The sequence below is a fragment of the Coniophora puteana genome (assembly GCF_000271625.1).
Source record: "Coniophora puteana RWD-64-598 SS2 unplaced genomic scaffold CONPUscaffold_2, whole genome shotgun sequence".
Classification (NCBI taxonomy): Eukaryota; Fungi; Basidiomycota; class Agaricomycetes; order Boletales; family Coniophoraceae; genus Coniophora; species Coniophora puteana.
In genome coordinates, this window is record NW_006913054.1 from 1,904,923 (window position 1) to 1,920,629 (window position 15,707).

The window sequence follows — 15,707 nt, forward strand, 5'->3', positions numbered from 1 at the left end:
AGGGAGATTGTCACAGGTCTTGGAAGAGGCAAGTAGGACGAACCGCGCGTTTGCAAAGACGCTACGAGAGGGCGTTGAGGGACACGACCGAAGAGTATTGTCGGCTAAGTTTGCTAAAACGATAGTTCCGAGGAGGCGCGTAGCATAGGCGCGTAGATAGAGCCAGAAAGACATTCAACGCAGCCATTCTTTGCCCTTCTCTGAGGTATTGGATCGAGTAAGCATCTCGGGAGGAAGGGTCCGGGTCAACCGGGTCGAGGGATGAGGTGACGAGGATTTTGAGTTGAAATTGTTTACGTAAGGGGATTGCAAGTCGCGTGTGCCACAAGCTGGAAGGAGAGTCATTCAGAGAGTGAGCGCCCCGGACGACCATTATTTGCCTCGTCATCAGTAGCAGTACTCACCCTTGGGCAACGACAAGAAGACACCATCAGCTCGCCCCAGCTCTTCGCTCTCTCGCTCTCACTTACTCACACAGCGCACGTACACGCTGGTGACAACAACCTTCTGACCCTGCAGCGCGATGAGGGCATTTGATCCTGTACGAGATGCCGTGTTGAATTCCCCAGTCACCCCGTCGCAAGGGCTTCCCTACGCACATGCTTCCGGAGAAAACCATACACACCTTGACGGACATAGCGACCGGCTAGGAGCATCTGACTTCCCTTCTCCGTCCATCTCTCGGCCTTCCTCCTCTCGCACAACTTCAAGCCCCTCACTACAACGACGGGCTACTGACATATCAGTCCTCCTCAACTCAGACTCACACGAACCCAAGACGCCACAGATGAATAGATCATCTAGCTTGTCCCGTTTGCTGCGTGATAATAACGATGAAGATGGGAAACTGGCTGCCGCCCCGGCAATCCAGCGCAAAATGCCACCTGCACTCGATATCCCCCATGATGATTCTCATTTTCCAAGACAGCCCGTCTCTGGGCCCTCTCGGCCTGCCCCATCACCTATGAAGTCCCAGCTCACGGCTTCTCCAGACCAGACCGCGCCCCGTGCACACCCAGCCACGCCTGTATCGCGTTCACCAGTCACCATCACCACGCCAAGGCCTCTCTCTTCTTCTTCCTCAAATCCTTCTTCAGCAACTTTGGCAACCACCCGCAACACATCTCCAGTCATGCCTCCACCTCCCTCGGTGCCCACAATACCCTATAATCCACGACGAGTCACTCCTGCAGCGTCTGTTCTTGTTCCCATGACGCCCCGAGAAATGGAAATGTATAAGAGCTATCGGGGAGTAGGGAGTCAGCGCTTGCTCGGTAAACGGAAGAGAGAGCGTAGCAGCGAGGCTGAAGAGGTGATAGGTCGACCCACCAAGCGCCACGCAGGCGATGTAGAACTCGTCGTGGGACACTGTGAGTACCGAAGAACTTTCACCATAATTTCATATAAACGTTTTGTCACAGACAACGCCCGACCAGAAGTGGGTGTGAAGCAGCGACTGGATTCACCGATTATTGGATTAAAGGCATTCAACAATTGGGTGAAGTCTGTGCTTATCACCCGCTTTGCTCATCCAGCGCTGGCCGCAAGTCGTACCAAAGGTCCACGGGGTAACTCCGGAAAGGTTTTAGATATGGGTTGCGGCAAGGGTGGTGATCTCACTAAATGGGCAAAGGCACGAATACGGGAGTATATAGGGGTCGGTATGTATGCTTGTCTACAAGAAGCCTTCAGCGTGATGCTAAATGACTTATGGTAGATATCGCCGAGGTATCTGTCCAGCATGCACGGCATCGCTGGGAAACCTTGCGAAGCCGGCCGTTCGATGCCTCTTTTGCTGCCCTTGACTGCTACGAGGAGCCGCTGTCAACAGCATTTCCTCCGGAACAGCTAACAACGCCTTTCGATGTTATTTCCATGCAGTTTTGTATGCATTACGCGTTTGAAACTTCTCAGAAAGCGCGGCGTATGCTCGACAATGTCAGCCGATGGCTGAGGCCTGGTGGAATATTTCTTGGAACAATACCAAACGCTGATCAGTTACTGTATGTTATTTCGCTTCTCGAACCTTCTGTTTCATTATATCGGGCAATGGTGCTGAGTCAGGATATTTGTACTCGTAGAGAGCAACTGGACTCTCTACCACCAAACGCTGAAGATCTGTCGTTTGGCAACGACGTCTATAAAATCCGCTTTGAAGACCGACACTCGCGACCATTATTTGGCCATCGCTATCACTTCTACTTGAAGGATGCTGTTGACGACGTTCCTGAATACATAGTGCAGTGGGACAATTTCGTACAGTAGGTCATGATCCCCTTTCAGTCCTTCTTGACAGTGGCTAAATATTATGTTCTATTCGTGTTTCTACAATGCTGACATGTTGACTTCCAGGATGGCGCTAGAATATGGGCTATCCGTCGTATACAAGGAGGAGTTCCATGGCGTGTTCGAGGAGCACCAGGACGACCCGGAATTCGGACCACTGATGGTGCGCATGAAAGTGGTTGACTCCAATGGTGAAAGTGCGATGGATGAAAACCAGTGGGAAGCTGCTAGTAAGCAAATACGTAACTCTGGCACAGATATTGAGGTTAACTAAACTTTCGTAGACATCTACATCGCCTTTGCACTCAAGAAAATGGGCTAAACCCAAGCTTAGCAAAGTGATATCCGTAGGTGTGACCTGGTTTGGTCTCTTCGTCACTATGTTTTTGGGCATTATTGTACTCGTGCTTTACTTTAATTGTTATGAATGCTCAATGCATCCGCAATCTTTGACTTGTAGTAGGGATCTCCTGGTTACATACATACTCAGCACGCATGACACATGTGCCCCAAGTTGACCGGTGCGGTATGCCGGCACGCGCTTGTTTGCTGATGTGATGAATGAGCACTGCAAACAACTTTCCTCGTTTTGCTCCCTTCACGTACTTTCTTGTAGACGCAAGGTGCAGCTAGAAGATGTCGACCTCGGGCTACAATTATCAGTCGCCGTCTGTTTCGATGGAGAAGGGCACGTATCGCATGCGCCCACCCCGGAGTAGTCGTCCGACTGTACCTACATCTGCCATCCGGGAAGGGTTCATCGACATCAACACTCGACAACGAAGCAATTCAGACGTCACTTCAAAGGACAAGAGACTTATCACCCTCATTTTCCTGCTCGCTGGCGCCACCATCATTAGCTTTGGGACGGCCTACTATCTATTCGCGACGAGGTACCCTTTCACGCTCGTCTCGCCCACTGATCCGACTCCTGACAATATCGCACATGAAGCCGTCCCGTATGAATTTCCTGATTCGCGGCTGCTCCAGCAGCTGTATGACGACCCTCAGGCCAAATTCTTATCATATTTCCCTCACAGCGGTTTTCATAACCAGCGCATCTCGTTCGAGAACGCCCTCGTTTTGTCTAGCATTCTTAATCGCACACTACTTGTACCCCCCATTCGCTTGGGCAACAAACCAATACGATACGTCCAGTTTGACAAGTTGCGTCGTTTTATCACGCTAGGCTATAAAGAGGGCCTGCATCACTGTTTAAGTGTCCCTCAGAATGTCCATTCTCCGGACGAATGCGTCGACTACTCCGACTACACCTTTGTGCCTTGGCAATGGCTCGTCGACCTCAGCCCGTTGAAGTCTCGCGTCTCACTTGTGCCCTATTGGAACGTCACGGAGATGTGGTTGGCAGAAAACCTCAACGTGTCAAAGGAGGACACGCTCACTTTGCGCGACGCCAGTCCTTACGACTTCAGGTTTGTGGACTACTCAAACGACAGGCATCTGGCAAGCGGAAAGTATCACCAATCCGTTGAAATCTCAGGTCTACAAGGGGCTTCGCAACGGCTCATACGGCTTGGCAGTCTCTTCGGGTCGTCTCGGGTCCATCTGCGATCGAAACAAAACGCGATGCTCCGGCGAGACGTGAGGAAGTCTATGGCCTTTGCTAGTCCTGCCTTGATCAAGACCGCCGATCTGATACGAGACCAACTTGGCGGGGTCTTCCTGGGTGCTCATGTTCGCGTGGGCGACGGTCGCTTCCTTCAGGACGCAGAAGAGACGACGCGACAGATCTGGTGGCGGCTCGTGCACCTGGCTCTCGGCTACTCGGTGCACGATACTCAGTACTTGGAGTGTCGACAAGAGAAGCTCTACAGGGAAAGCTGCAAACTGCTCGACCCCCCGCTTCTCCTGATGGATGGCCCTTCTCTTCGGACTCCTCACCCTCCTCTGGACGACCTTCCGAAGGTCTTTCGACCTCAAGTGCCCTGTCGAAGGAGGCTACACACCTCGCCTTTCTTACAGCCGCTTAATGTACCCCTTTTTATTTCCACGGATGCCAAGTTCCCCACCGACGACTCGCACCTTGCGCCTTTCATCGACACATTTCCGTGTGCTTTCTTTCTTTCTGATTTCGCTCATGAAGTCGCACAGCTAGATGTCCTAGTCAACGAATACGACGGCCTCCAGATGAAGCCGTTCGTACTTCCGTTCTTAGATGCTATGGTCGCTGCCCGTGCGCGCGACGTCGCGATCACCAACGGAAGTACGTTTAGTTTCTTCATTCAAGATGTTCTTTGGCGCTCCCACCATGGCTGGGAAATAGTTCAAAGGGGCTGACTCTTGATGTCATCACCAATTCATATTCCAGATGCAGCAAAAGGTTACGGTAGTAACACGAAAAGAAAGTCTACGTAAACCAGGTGTATGTATTATCAGTAATTGTACAAAGATGTGTATAAAAAAAATTCAGCAGCGTAGAGCCTACCTGCCGACAAATATCCAGGGTAGAAAAGAGGGGGAAAACACAGTCTGATATATAAAAGGTTTGAACTACACAAGAAACGGAATGTAAGCAAGCATATAAACCACAGCCTTCCATTACTCTTGTCCGAACCCAACAGTCTCCCTGGAGAAAGGCAATGGTTTAGTCCGTTTCTTGTCAAAAGCCGAGAAACGACGTACTCCACAGCCAACGTCAACTTATTCTCAAGACTGGCATAATCCTTGTACGGAGGCAAATCAATGCGGTTGAAACACGTATGACTCTTTGGCAACTGTGAAGGATCGCCCGACTTCTCGATCGTGAAGCGTCTTGGCCCGTCAGATCCTTGCAAATCTTTGAAGCCATTGACAGGTATCCGTGATGTGCCGGTGGCGAACTGGAGTAACCGGGACTTGCGTTCGGGAGGCCAGCTGCGCACACACTTCCAGAACCACTGGATGACCTCGTCTTCGAGAGAATAACCACGGTAGTCCGTGAACTTCGACCAATCATCACTGTTACACAGGGAAATTAGTTGACGATCATGTCGTATGAGTAGTGCTCTTACACGTCAATTTCGGACATGCCGCCGATCAAGAGCTCAAGCTCTCGCTCATCGAATACAGTGATGAGGTCCTGAGGGATGAGTTCACTAAAGCCGGACATGAAAGCATCGAACTGCTCCTTGACACGCTTGGAGATACGATACTCGACCACGGCATCAACATAATCTTTCTTGTTATCCTGCGTCACGGGCATATCCGCTCCGCCAGGCTTCAAGTCAATGGTCACCATTTCACCGAAGCGTTCTTCGGTGGTGGTGAACGTCTCGTCAATGACATCTGTGATGTCGTTCTCGCTGTGTAATGGTAAATTATGGTGATCATGCATGATGGTGATGAAACGCACAGCATCCAAGTGAGGCCACGGTGCAACTCAGCATCCACAGACTCCAAATCGGAAAGCGTGACTTTCTTCTTCAAGATCATTTTATAGAAGCTAACAATGAAGTATGCGTCCAAGAAACGACGATGGAAGATGCCAAGACCGAGGCAGCGGCCGATGAACTTGAAGTAGTTGAGATGTTCGGGGTTGACACCGGAGGCGGGGTTTATCTGCAGTGTGTAGTTGTCGTGGGCCGAGTACTCGAACAAGCAATAGAAGGGGTTGAACATCTCGTGTGAGAGAAGGAAAAAGAATTCTCTGCTCGATGTCAGGATCGATCCTTGTGCCGTTATATTAAGCAACATACCTCGAGAGACCACCATAATCGAGGCCGTCCTCTCCATCGAACTTGATCATCAACCGTTTCTTGAGGTCATTCGACGTTTGCCTCATAATTTCGGCATAACTGTCCTCAAAGATATGGTTACGGCGAACTTTAATCTGACAATTGCCGGGTTGAGCACGCATTGCAGGCTGACTGCGGAAGTAGATGAGTTTCCTGCGGAAGTCGCGCTTATATTGAGGTACATTGGCGTCAAGAGTCGAGGGCAACCGAGGATCGTCCCATGTGGTTGTCTTCGTGTTATGGTCAACGAAGTACACACGCGCAGTGGAGGTGAGACGCATTTCCCACCCCGAGGGCAAGGGACCAAGCTGTGAAACAGTCTGGGGCTGCAGCGAGGTGTTCTGACCGTTGGGTCCCATGACCCGAATAATGGTTTGACGCCGAGGGTCCACCCATGTGGTCGTGCGAGTGTTGTGATCAACGTAGTAGGGACGACCTTCTGGTGTGTACCTCTCTTCCCATCCAGCTGGAAGGCTTCCCGAACCAGCTGTTGTGGTGTTGTTGCCAGTGGCAACAGCATTTGCGGCACCAGTACCACCAGCTGCAGGCGCCGGGGGAGAGGCAGAGCTAGCACGGAAGGACGAGTTCCCTTGAGTGTCTACCATATCGTCGGCAAGAAGACGACGCGAGTGTTGATCCCGGGCAGCGTTGGTTTCACCTTCCTGAGCACTATTATTGACATTCTGGTTGGCTGAGGGCCTGTTCCAGGTAGTACTGCGAGTGTTGTGATCGACATAGTAGGTCCGACCAAGAGGATCGATGCGTCGTTCCCAGCCAGCCGGAAGGGGGCCGTATTGATCCACGTTCGGGTTGAAATTGCGAGTCTGCTGCGAACTGGCTTGGGAGCCAGCAGATGTGACCAAATTGGAAGCGGCGGCCGCCTGCGAGGGCTGATGTGGGCCAGCACCTCCACTGCCACTGGTTGGCCGCGCTGAGGCCGAACTGTGGTGAGACAATGAGTCCGGTTCTCCTGGCGGTGGTTGGATTGGTATATGGGGAGTAGGCATAGCCATCTGAGGAGAGGATGCCTCGGCATGAGCCTGAGCGCTAGGCGTGCGAGAGAGTGAATTGCCGCTGGTGGAAGTGTTCGGGTTGAGGGAAAGGTTTGACTCGTTCATCCCCATGTCAGCCAGGGCGGATGTGACACCCTGCACCTGGGATGGACCAGGGTTATTCATCGGTTGATTGACATTAGTGGACAAATAAATGATGAGTTTGCCATGAACGACAAGATTATCATTCGATTTTTTGAGGTCAAGAGTCAACATCTCTGGGGAACACCATGAGTTTGCCTCCACAGCATGACAAAGTGACGGGGACGCACCATGCCCCCCTAGCTCGAGGTCCAGTACGTCGCTCACTCGCACATTCACCACGCCCAAAAAACCTTGATCACGTCGTTTGAATTTGCGCTGGTCGAAGATCTGGACTGCGACGACTGAGGAATCCTTGACCGTGCTGCGGAATGCTGTTCGTTAGAGAAGACCAAATCGGAGGGCTGAATGGGCACAAACATGTCGAAGCTCTCGTTCCAGTAGGGATTCAAGGTCTTCTTGATGACACTAGTTGTATGTGTCTGCTCAGCATCGACGGTTATGACGGCAAACGGGTCCGGGAGACGAAAGACATCGCGTTTCGATAATCCGTCGGCAGCGACGACTGTGAGATAAGAAACGAGAGGTCGGGGGTGGGATAATCAAAGATAGCAGCTACTTCACATACCAGTGATCCTGATTTTCTTCCTCCTGAGGAGAAGGTGGTCAGCGCTAGTCAAGGGGGGTAAGGAGTAGGTTAGGGTGGTGTGTGCTCACAGAGCATGATTGGTGCCCGTCATAGTTTTCGAAACGGGAGATCGCGGAGGGGCGGGAAGATCCCTGGTGCCGGGTGAAGATGGGAACGAGGTCGTCGACGAGGATGGCGGCGGCGACGGCGGCGGCGGAGGCAGGAGAGAGGGAACTCAGTCCGATTTTCAGACACCGCCCTGGGAGGTCACAGGTCGGCAAGGCGGCGGCACCGACTTCTGTTTATGTAAGCCCCTGACACCGCCATCGCCATCGATTCCATGTGTTCGCTGACCACTGCAGTCTCTGTTTATCGCACCACGCACATTTGCTTCATGCTCGCTTACTCCTCCGCCTCATCTCTTTCCATCGTACAACTCTCTTCATTCGTTATAGCTAAGTAATTACAGTGAACGCTATGGAACCTTTCATTCAGGGACCGCTGTGCTCTCCAGCTCCATTGCGGCTACCGGTGGAGTCGCTCCGCCCCGGCAACCCCGAATCGAACGTGATGTGTGGAATATCCACCTCCAGATAGTCCACCCCGATGGGACCATCTCCTCCTCTGAAATTCGGCCTTGTTGTCGCTGATCGGTGCAGCACCTCTGTCTCCTTCATCTCTGGCACGCTTTGCGGCACTTGCATGACTGTCGCTCTCCTCTTGACGTCCTTTTTCAGGAAAAAGTCTTTCGCTTGAGAAAATGTTCCTCGTGGCCTTGCTTTTCCGAATGGGCTCCTGTATGGATATCTTGCTTCTGGATCCACGAACTCTGCTCTCTCAGAACATGCCATATATGTTTCAGTCGCTGATGACACAGTCGGCTTCTGCTCCGCATTGAGGCTCTGTATACCCTTGAGGACTTCTTCCAACGGATTTCGGTCAGGTGTGGCGATAGGTGTATGACCCGAAGGCTCGGCATTGGAGAAAAGGTTGAGGGACAGCCCGCTACTCGAAGGTCCCCCTCTCGGAGGTCCCTTGTTTCTCTCGCGAAAGATTGACGCCAGGGAGGCTTGCGTTAACAGTAACCTCGAAGGTCGTTTCTGGGTACAGGGTCAGCACATTTCACGTAACAAACACTGTGCTGTCGTGACTTGCTTCAACTCTGTGCGGACGCTTGGGGAACTCTGGGGGCGAATCCGACTCGTTTGGTCGTCAATACAGTGATGCTGCTGAAAAGCGCAAACAGACTCACGCAGATCCTGTTGGATGCGTCCTGATATAACAGTCAACTTTAATGAGACAACCTGACAAAACGGATTCTGACCGAGGATGGACCTGGTCGACTGATGGATTCCGGAGATGACGATAATGACATATTGCCGCTCGCGCTCTAGTAAACCTCTTGATCAGCGTTGGTACGATATCTCGATTCTTGACTCACCTGATTGTGTGCTTTGGGCGGGAGGCTTTCAACGAGGTTCGTCATCGAAGTCAAGAGGCCGCTGGGGACGCAGCACCAGTTCCGTGTATTGAATATATGACTAGTACATCATTATTATTCAAGTTTGGACGGAATGTGTGGAATCCGTCTGCTCTGAAATCCTTGTACCTTATGCAAAGAGTCTACTCACGACTACTACTGTACTACTAGTACAATCACACACGCGGGGAAGGCCCAGTTTGCCAGATGTGCGGACGCCACGCTCTGTTTCATGTCAGCGATGTAATAACACATCATTATTATTCAAGTTCTATTCAGGAATACAGCAGGTATGGTGCGAGTTTATCGATAGTAGCCATGAAGCTCGAAGTCCGAGGCTAGAGTACTTGAGTACCGCGCAAGTGGACAGCAGAGCGTTTGAAGGACGCTATGGGCATGTGGGACTCGGTCTACGTCGACGCCTGCCCGAGTCCGCTCGAAGTGGGCCTTTCAGGGTTTCAGCCGTTCTATTACATACACAACCTGCATATCAATTTTGAATCGCAAGCTGGAGGCTGTTTACTCCTTCGCACATCCGTTCTCGTCCCGAGCACCTAACTTCTGCCCGTCGTCTACTGTGAAAGATGTCGGCGAACACTCTACCTTTGCACACTGTTAGCCTTCTTCTTCGAACGGCCTATCGAATCACACGCTAAACGCTCCTATGTCTAGGCGCATCAGCATGCTGCTAATGCTGAAGACTTTCTTGGCCAAGGTCTATTCATACCAGCAGCGGAAGAGCACTTTAAAGCAGCAGAAGCCTTCCTGACCTGTGTCGAGAAGTCTGACAATGACAATGTTAGCCGTATGTTTTTCACGGTACGATGTCTACTGAAGAGCACATCAACTTAGCAGACCAAGCGCACTCTTCGGATGCTCCATAACGACCACCTAAAAGCTGGGAAGGACCTTGAACGACGCATTGCCCAACTGAGGGAGGAAAAACAGGATCCATCCCTACCTCAGAAACTATCCCCTCTAAGCAAAGCGCAACCACGCAGCGCAATGCCGTTAGGTTCCACACCTTCTACATCGCAACTGAACCATGCCACACCAATCCATGCGTCCACTCGCATGGGAGAGTCACATAATAATGTCGATGAGTCGTTTATGATGCTGGGGCAGCAGGTAGTTTCACCTGTTTCAACCTGTTTGTGGGATCGCTCATCAAGATTACCTCTCATGCTTCCAATAGTCAGATCCCGGCGATGCGTTCAACAACTTTTGGCGAACTATGGAGGGAATGCTGGACAACTTATCCCAGCCTGTTGCCTTCGCTACAGCGCCGCTCGGAACTGAGCCTCATGCCCCATGTCGTGAAGAGAGCGCCAGCAGTGACACGGATGGTGAGGCGCTCCCAAACCGTCTCCCATGGAAAGTTCCAAGGAACTCCAAACCTCGAACAAGTAAAGCAATCAACTCAGGCTATGCTTTGGGTGCTCACGCTGAGACAGCGTGGCAAGAACACGGACGATCTCACGAGGGAACAGACGACGAAGACGTTTTCGCAGACGACGGTGCGTTTTTGCCCTCAGAGAGTCCGTGGATCACGTATTGATAGTTGTCCAAAGGCAATGAATCATCAGAGTCCTTCTGTTTGATCCCTTCTGGCTCCGAGGCCTCATCCTCCCTGAAGGCAGAGAATATTGCGCTCAAGAGGGAACTGGAAGCCGTGCGAAAGCGACTTGATGTAGCGAGCCGTGTAATTCAGCTGCGCAAGGATCAAGATCAGCAGCTCCGAGACAGCATCGTATTGGCCCGAAATCAGGTTTGTGGTTTATTGGTTGAGAAGAGTCCAAAGTATTGATAGTTTTGCGCCATACAGGCACAACGTGCCATGGGGGCGTCTTTGATGTTGTCGAGACCAACGCCCGGCCCTCCGGCAGATCTAAGTGCCCTGAATCTTAACTTAACTACTATCCCGACGCCGATAACGCCGGGCAATGCCGGACGTGATCGCGAGGCACAGCTCCTTCGGCGGATCCGTGAACTCGAGGAAGAAGTCAGAGCGGTTCGCACGGAGAATGAGAAGCAGGTAAGCCACGGTGTTCGTTGCTCATCTGATTTGCCGAGGCCAATCTGCCGCTTCTAGAAAGTGATGATTGCGCGTTTCCGCGAGAAATGGGAAAAACTCAAGGAATCTGCGAAGCGCAAGAAAGATGCCAAAGCAGCGTCGGAGGCACCCAGAATGGCAGTCCGTGATCGCATAGACGAAGAGCCCGAGGCTGAGCAACAGCTCGATGAAGCGTTCAACGCGAGATAGGTGATACAAGACCGCTTTGTGTACGTGTTAGCGAACTCACCATCTGTATACTGCAACGAACCTGTAACGCTGCACTGGCGATGCAATTCTTGCTATGCTGCGGATGATTGCGGCCCTGCCTCATGACACTAAAGGTGAGTATACAGAAGCAACGTGGAATTTTTGGAGACTGAACATGTCATGTCCCCAGAAAATGATCTTTGTTTTCAAGTCTTGGATAAAGACCTGAGCAAGTGACAACTTGCAGAAGTAATATGATAAGCGCCACCAGGCGCCCGACACGGTGGCGGTTGCAGCAGTGTCACAAAATTAGAGTACTTTGGTGAAGGATGTACCATGCTTCAATCTATTTTACAACATTACACCACATTTTATGTCATACCGCGTTCAAGATAACAGATCGAGTTCGCTTGGGTGGTGGGGCAGATGCCTTCTGTCTATAGCGATTCCTAAGCCAAGTTCAGTCAACGATGGCAAGATGCCAATCTATTCACGCAAAAAGACCATAGTCCATAATGCGCAAAGATCGTATCATGATGTCAAAGTCTGGCTCAATATCACCCTCTGGTACATTGGCGGTGACAAGCAGGTCCACGTTTTTTCCCTGGACACGGAAGAGACCCATGAAGATGGTGACTTCGGTGGGCTGAGGTTGGTTAAATTTGACAGCAGACTGCTTTCCTCGGAGAACGACCGGGGACGGCGTATCGTCCATCCTATCATTGACGATAAGTCGGGTATCAAGGACTCGAGGCTTATCATCTCCGTTTGCCTGAGCGATGTCTGTGAAATGATATCTATTTTATGCACGTGTGGGTGTGTGTTCACTGGGCGGGTGATGGATAGCGACCTACTTTATTGCTTCGGTAACATCGGTGGGGGGTGCATGTTCGAGAACTTCGATGATGAAGCTTGCGTCCGAGTCAGGGTAGACGAAGACTTCTTGGCTATCGGGCACCTGGCGAAGTTTCCTTGTTTCGTCTGAGGCTCATGGCTGTCCCGCTGGGAAACAAGGATTGACGTACGAAACGTCGACCAGTCGGGTTGGGAGGGTGCACTGGATCGCGCCGCCGAAGAGCTCTCGAATAGATGACATCAGGTGTGCTGCTGTTTAATGTTCATATCAGATAGACCAATGGCAGTGATTTCCGTCCGTACCTTGCTGCTTGGGTGAGACTGCTGAAGGACCCTACTAACGTTGAAGAGTGTCTGGTCTCAGGGGTTGTAATTAATCTAGCCATGGTCACATGACCGTCGCGTACCGCGTGCGTTTGTCGCTCCGGATCTGGATCCTGTCATTTGCCACCTTCACGTCCTCGGGCCCAGCTGGCTGCTGCTCCGGCCCGTCAACAAAGGTCCTCTTAGTTGCGCACCATGTCCGACATCCTTCGTAGATCAACTTTGCACAACTCAGTAGATCCTTATGCGGGTGCCCGCTCAGGCATCCCAATGCCCTCCACAATCAAGAAACCAGCACATCAGTCTTCAATGAGAATGTCTCTTGCCGGCGGTGGCATGCGGCCTCCTTTATATCCCCCTTCCGGAGCTGTGCCCAGCTCAAATCCTCGACAGTCAATGCTTCGCTCTCAAAACGCAAATCCCCTGCTCCAGAGTTCGACCAAGCAAAACTATGGTAGGACTCCAATGAGCAAGTGCGTCCGTTTACCGCCGTCAACTGTTCATGGCTTTGAACAAGGAAAGAGCTCACGACAAACCTAGCAGTGTACGCAGAGGCTCGGTGTGGGGAGGCAATGCCCTTGTTGCCGGTCCTTCTGGCAGCCAGACCATGAAGGATCCTCGACCAATTCGAGAACGCTCCTTCCAAGCTAAGATGCGGTCAGAAATATTTACTTGGCTGCAGGCTACCGAATACGATATAGCACCGTCGACACTCACTAACATCACTGGAAAGGACTACCGGGCAATATTCCACCACCTAGTCCAAATGTTAGACCCCTTTTACCCGTTCGACCAGAGATTACGTTTCGAGGATGAGTTTCAGCCATGTCTTAGAGCTATCAAGTATCCGTTTGCGTCGTCAATAGACAACAAATGGCTAGCTGCTCCTGGAAGCATGCACTCATGGCCCGCCCTTCTTGCGGTTCTGTACTGGTTGGTCGAGATGGGGAAGGTAAGCCGCTCACTACCATCTACTTGAACATGGGGATGTTAATCAACTTTCCAGGCAAGACTGCATTACCTGGAAAGCGACGATCCTACCCTTCAAATACCGGAGAAAGTGCCAGAAGAGTTCACCGATCCCATCCACCACCAGACCTTAGCGTTTGAGTACTTCTCCGAGGCATACGTGGCCTTCTTTCATGGAGCAGACGTCTTCGAGGACCAAGAGAGGACACTGGAGGAGCACTATGGTATGGGTACCCGCTATATATTATCATCCTCAAGCTCTGACACCTACTTCAGGTAGGAAGAACGAGACGACAGTGACGGAACTGGCCAAAGAAAATGCCCTGCTGGAGCAGTTGCGATCAGAATATGAAGCCTTGCAATCGGCAGCGGTATGTAGTCATATATTGAGATCTACGGTTCTTCTAACATCACACAGGCACCGTTGGAAAAAGTTCAGAAAGACCACGGATTTTTGATTAGCGACAGAGCCAAGTTTCAAGATTGTTTACAGCGGTTTGAGGCGCGGAAGAGTCACCTCATCGACACCATAGCTTACGAGAAAGCAGAGCTAGAGAGCCGCTGTATGTGTCGCTTAGCCCAGCTCCGTAGATTCTAGGCTGACGTTCTCCAGCGTCTACCCTGGAGCAGTTAAAAGCAGAGCAACAAAGGCTATCCGACGTCGTAAAGGAGCAGAACCTATCTCCCGAGGAGGTCATACGCATGAACACAGACCACGAGACGCTAACTCGTAGCCTTGAAGATTTGAGGCACAAGATATCCGAAACGCATAAAACGGTAATGTCCCTTGAAGTCTCGATGACAAACCGCGCCGCTGCCGCTGAAGAAACTCTGGACGCCTACATCAACCTCTTGAATAATTTAGGCTTGCTGCCTCACGTAAACACTCCCCAAGGCGACATTGACCTAGTGCTCCAACTCAACACCGCCACAACGAACCCTCATCAAATGCTCGTGGGCGCAGATATTCGGAAAATCATCAAGCCTACGTTGAGCACCATAGCCGAGTCGAAACGCTCGGAACGTGCCGACGTTGAAAGCGAGCGAATCAAAGTGGATAACGAACTTGATCAGTTGACCTTGGAATGCGAAAACGTGGATGAGGAGGTGGGGGAGACCGAAAAAAAAGTGGCGGGCTTGAACGAACAAGCGGATGATCTCCGAGATGTGTGTTTGATCTGGATTACCTCCTTCTGACCATTCCATGATTAACACTGTCACTCTCAGGCTGCCCAACAAGAATCAGGTCTAAGCAATGCCGAAGCATCCCGACTGGAAAAAGAACTTGCTCATGCGCGCACGGCGGCATTATCAAGCGGCATGGGAGCCAAGTCTCGCTTGCAAGCTCTCCAATTCAGGTCTGTTTACTCCCTGTCAACGGCGCCGTCAATGTTCTTAAAAATAATGCCAGTTACCGAGAGCAAGTGACTAAAGTTGCGAAAGTCAAAGACGAAACTATCAGAGCGATTGCAAAGAACAGTCACGACATCGCGCTTTTCAAAGAGGAGGTTTCAGCCCAATTGAGACATCTGAAGGAATTTGTGGAAGAGGGGAGTTGATTTCGCCATGCTATGCTCCGTTCTATGGCTGCTTTTTCTGTTGATTTCTATGGAGTGTATGTATTATTGGTTCTATATCATTGAGGCTAATCATCTTCGGAAAGCTTCTCTTGAGAGGAATAGGATCCACCTCATCCCCTGCGTCGGTAGACCATCGGGTGTTTAACTTGTCACGAGCGAGGTAGTAGCGGCATATTCCTACCTTCGCCGAGCGTTTCTCTCGACTGCAGGGTAGAAAACCCATTGGGGCCGGTGGTGTCCACGCGAAAAGATCGTGAAACAAACGACAAATAAGCCTCCATCCCCACCCCTGCGGCTTAATTTCTCCCTTCAGAGTATTGAAATCTGCGGTTGCGTGCCGGAAAGTATCGCTTTCCTGGCTATATATGGCAGCAAGGTCTCTGGATCACATCCACGTGTGGCCAATTCTCAGTCCGTAAACAAGTCAAACGCCAGATATTCCAGCATCAAACTGCTCTCACCCGCCCAATGTTGGACAAATGTCACTGCCTGGC

The 15,707-nt window shown here is 51.3% G+C and overlaps 6 protein-coding genes across 6 annotated transcripts; 4 read left to right on the forward strand and 2 right to left on the reverse strand.

Moving 5' to 3' along the window:
- The first annotated feature begins 365 nt into the window (after window positions 1-365).
- CONPUDRAFT_79908 (guanine-N(7)-methyltransferase) lies at window positions 366-2,634 on the forward strand. The gene is made up of 6 exons (XM_007766104.1): window positions 366-1,370; window positions 1,422-1,661; window positions 1,718-2,003; window positions 2,082-2,261; window positions 2,353-2,516; window positions 2,571-2,634. The coding sequence occupies exons 1-6, from the start codon at window positions 1,133-1,135 to the stop codon at window positions 2,606-2,608; spliced, it is 1,146 nt and encodes a 381-aa protein (XP_007764294.1). The 5' UTR covers window positions 366-1,132; the 3' UTR covers window positions 2,609-2,634.
- Window positions 2,635-3,507: 873 nt separating this feature from the next.
- CONPUDRAFT_49190 (uncharacterized protein) lies at window positions 3,508-4,584 on the forward strand (the record flags this gene model as incomplete). Its single annotated transcript, XM_007765947.1, has 2 exons — window positions 3,508-4,050; window positions 4,114-4,584. Coding segments are annotated over 2 exons (1,014 nt in total), but the record flags the coding sequence as incomplete, so codon positions are not given.
- CONPUDRAFT_79909 (HECT-domain-containing protein) lies at window positions 4,580-7,957 on the reverse strand. Its single transcript, XM_007766105.1, has 9 exons — window positions 7,832-7,957; window positions 7,743-7,765; window positions 7,535-7,679; window positions 7,345-7,478; window positions 5,982-7,290; window positions 5,639-5,932; window positions 5,298-5,588; window positions 4,930-5,244; window positions 4,580-4,873 (listed from the first exon to the last, which is right to left on the reverse strand). Exons 1-9 carry the CDS (start codon window positions 7,852-7,854, stop codon window positions 4,846-4,848), a joined length of 2,562 nt encoding a protein of 853 aa, XP_007764295.1. The 5' UTR covers window positions 7,855-7,957; the 3' UTR covers window positions 4,580-4,845.
- A 1,790-nt stretch (window positions 7,958-9,747) lies between these two features.
- CONPUDRAFT_135055 (uncharacterized protein) lies at window positions 9,748-11,905 on the forward strand. Its single transcript, XM_007766599.1, has 8 exons — window positions 9,748-9,836; window positions 9,895-10,020; window positions 10,078-10,350; window positions 10,418-10,739; window positions 10,794-10,990; window positions 11,048-11,257; window positions 11,315-11,619; window positions 11,676-11,905. Exons 1-7 carry the CDS (start codon window positions 9,807-9,809, stop codon window positions 11,483-11,485), a joined length of 1,329 nt encoding a protein of 442 aa, XP_007764789.1. The 5' UTR covers window positions 9,748-9,806; the 3' UTR covers window positions 11,486-11,619; window positions 11,676-11,905.
- Window positions 11,906-11,975: 70 nt separating this feature from the next.
- On the reverse strand, window positions 11,976-12,581 carry CONPUDRAFT_47274 (Mog1p PsbP-like protein; the record flags this gene model as incomplete). Its single annotated transcript, XM_007765810.1, has 3 exons — window positions 11,976-12,282; window positions 12,340-12,456; window positions 12,511-12,581. 3 exons carry the CDS (start codon window positions 12,579-12,581, stop codon window positions 11,976-11,978), a joined length of 495 nt encoding a protein of 164 aa, XP_007764000.1.
- Window positions 12,582-12,817: 236 nt separating this feature from the next.
- On the forward strand, window positions 12,818-15,301 carry CONPUDRAFT_98128 (uncharacterized protein). Its single transcript, XM_007766600.1, has 8 exons — window positions 12,818-13,137; window positions 13,205-13,616; window positions 13,671-13,857; window positions 13,910-14,004; window positions 14,052-14,196; window positions 14,247-14,800; window positions 14,861-14,991; window positions 15,045-15,301. Exons 1-8 carry the CDS (start codon window positions 12,860-12,862, stop codon window positions 15,190-15,192), a joined length of 1,950 nt encoding a protein of 649 aa, XP_007764790.1. The 5' UTR covers window positions 12,818-12,859; the 3' UTR covers window positions 15,193-15,301.
- Window positions 15,302-15,707: the final 406 nt, after the last annotated feature.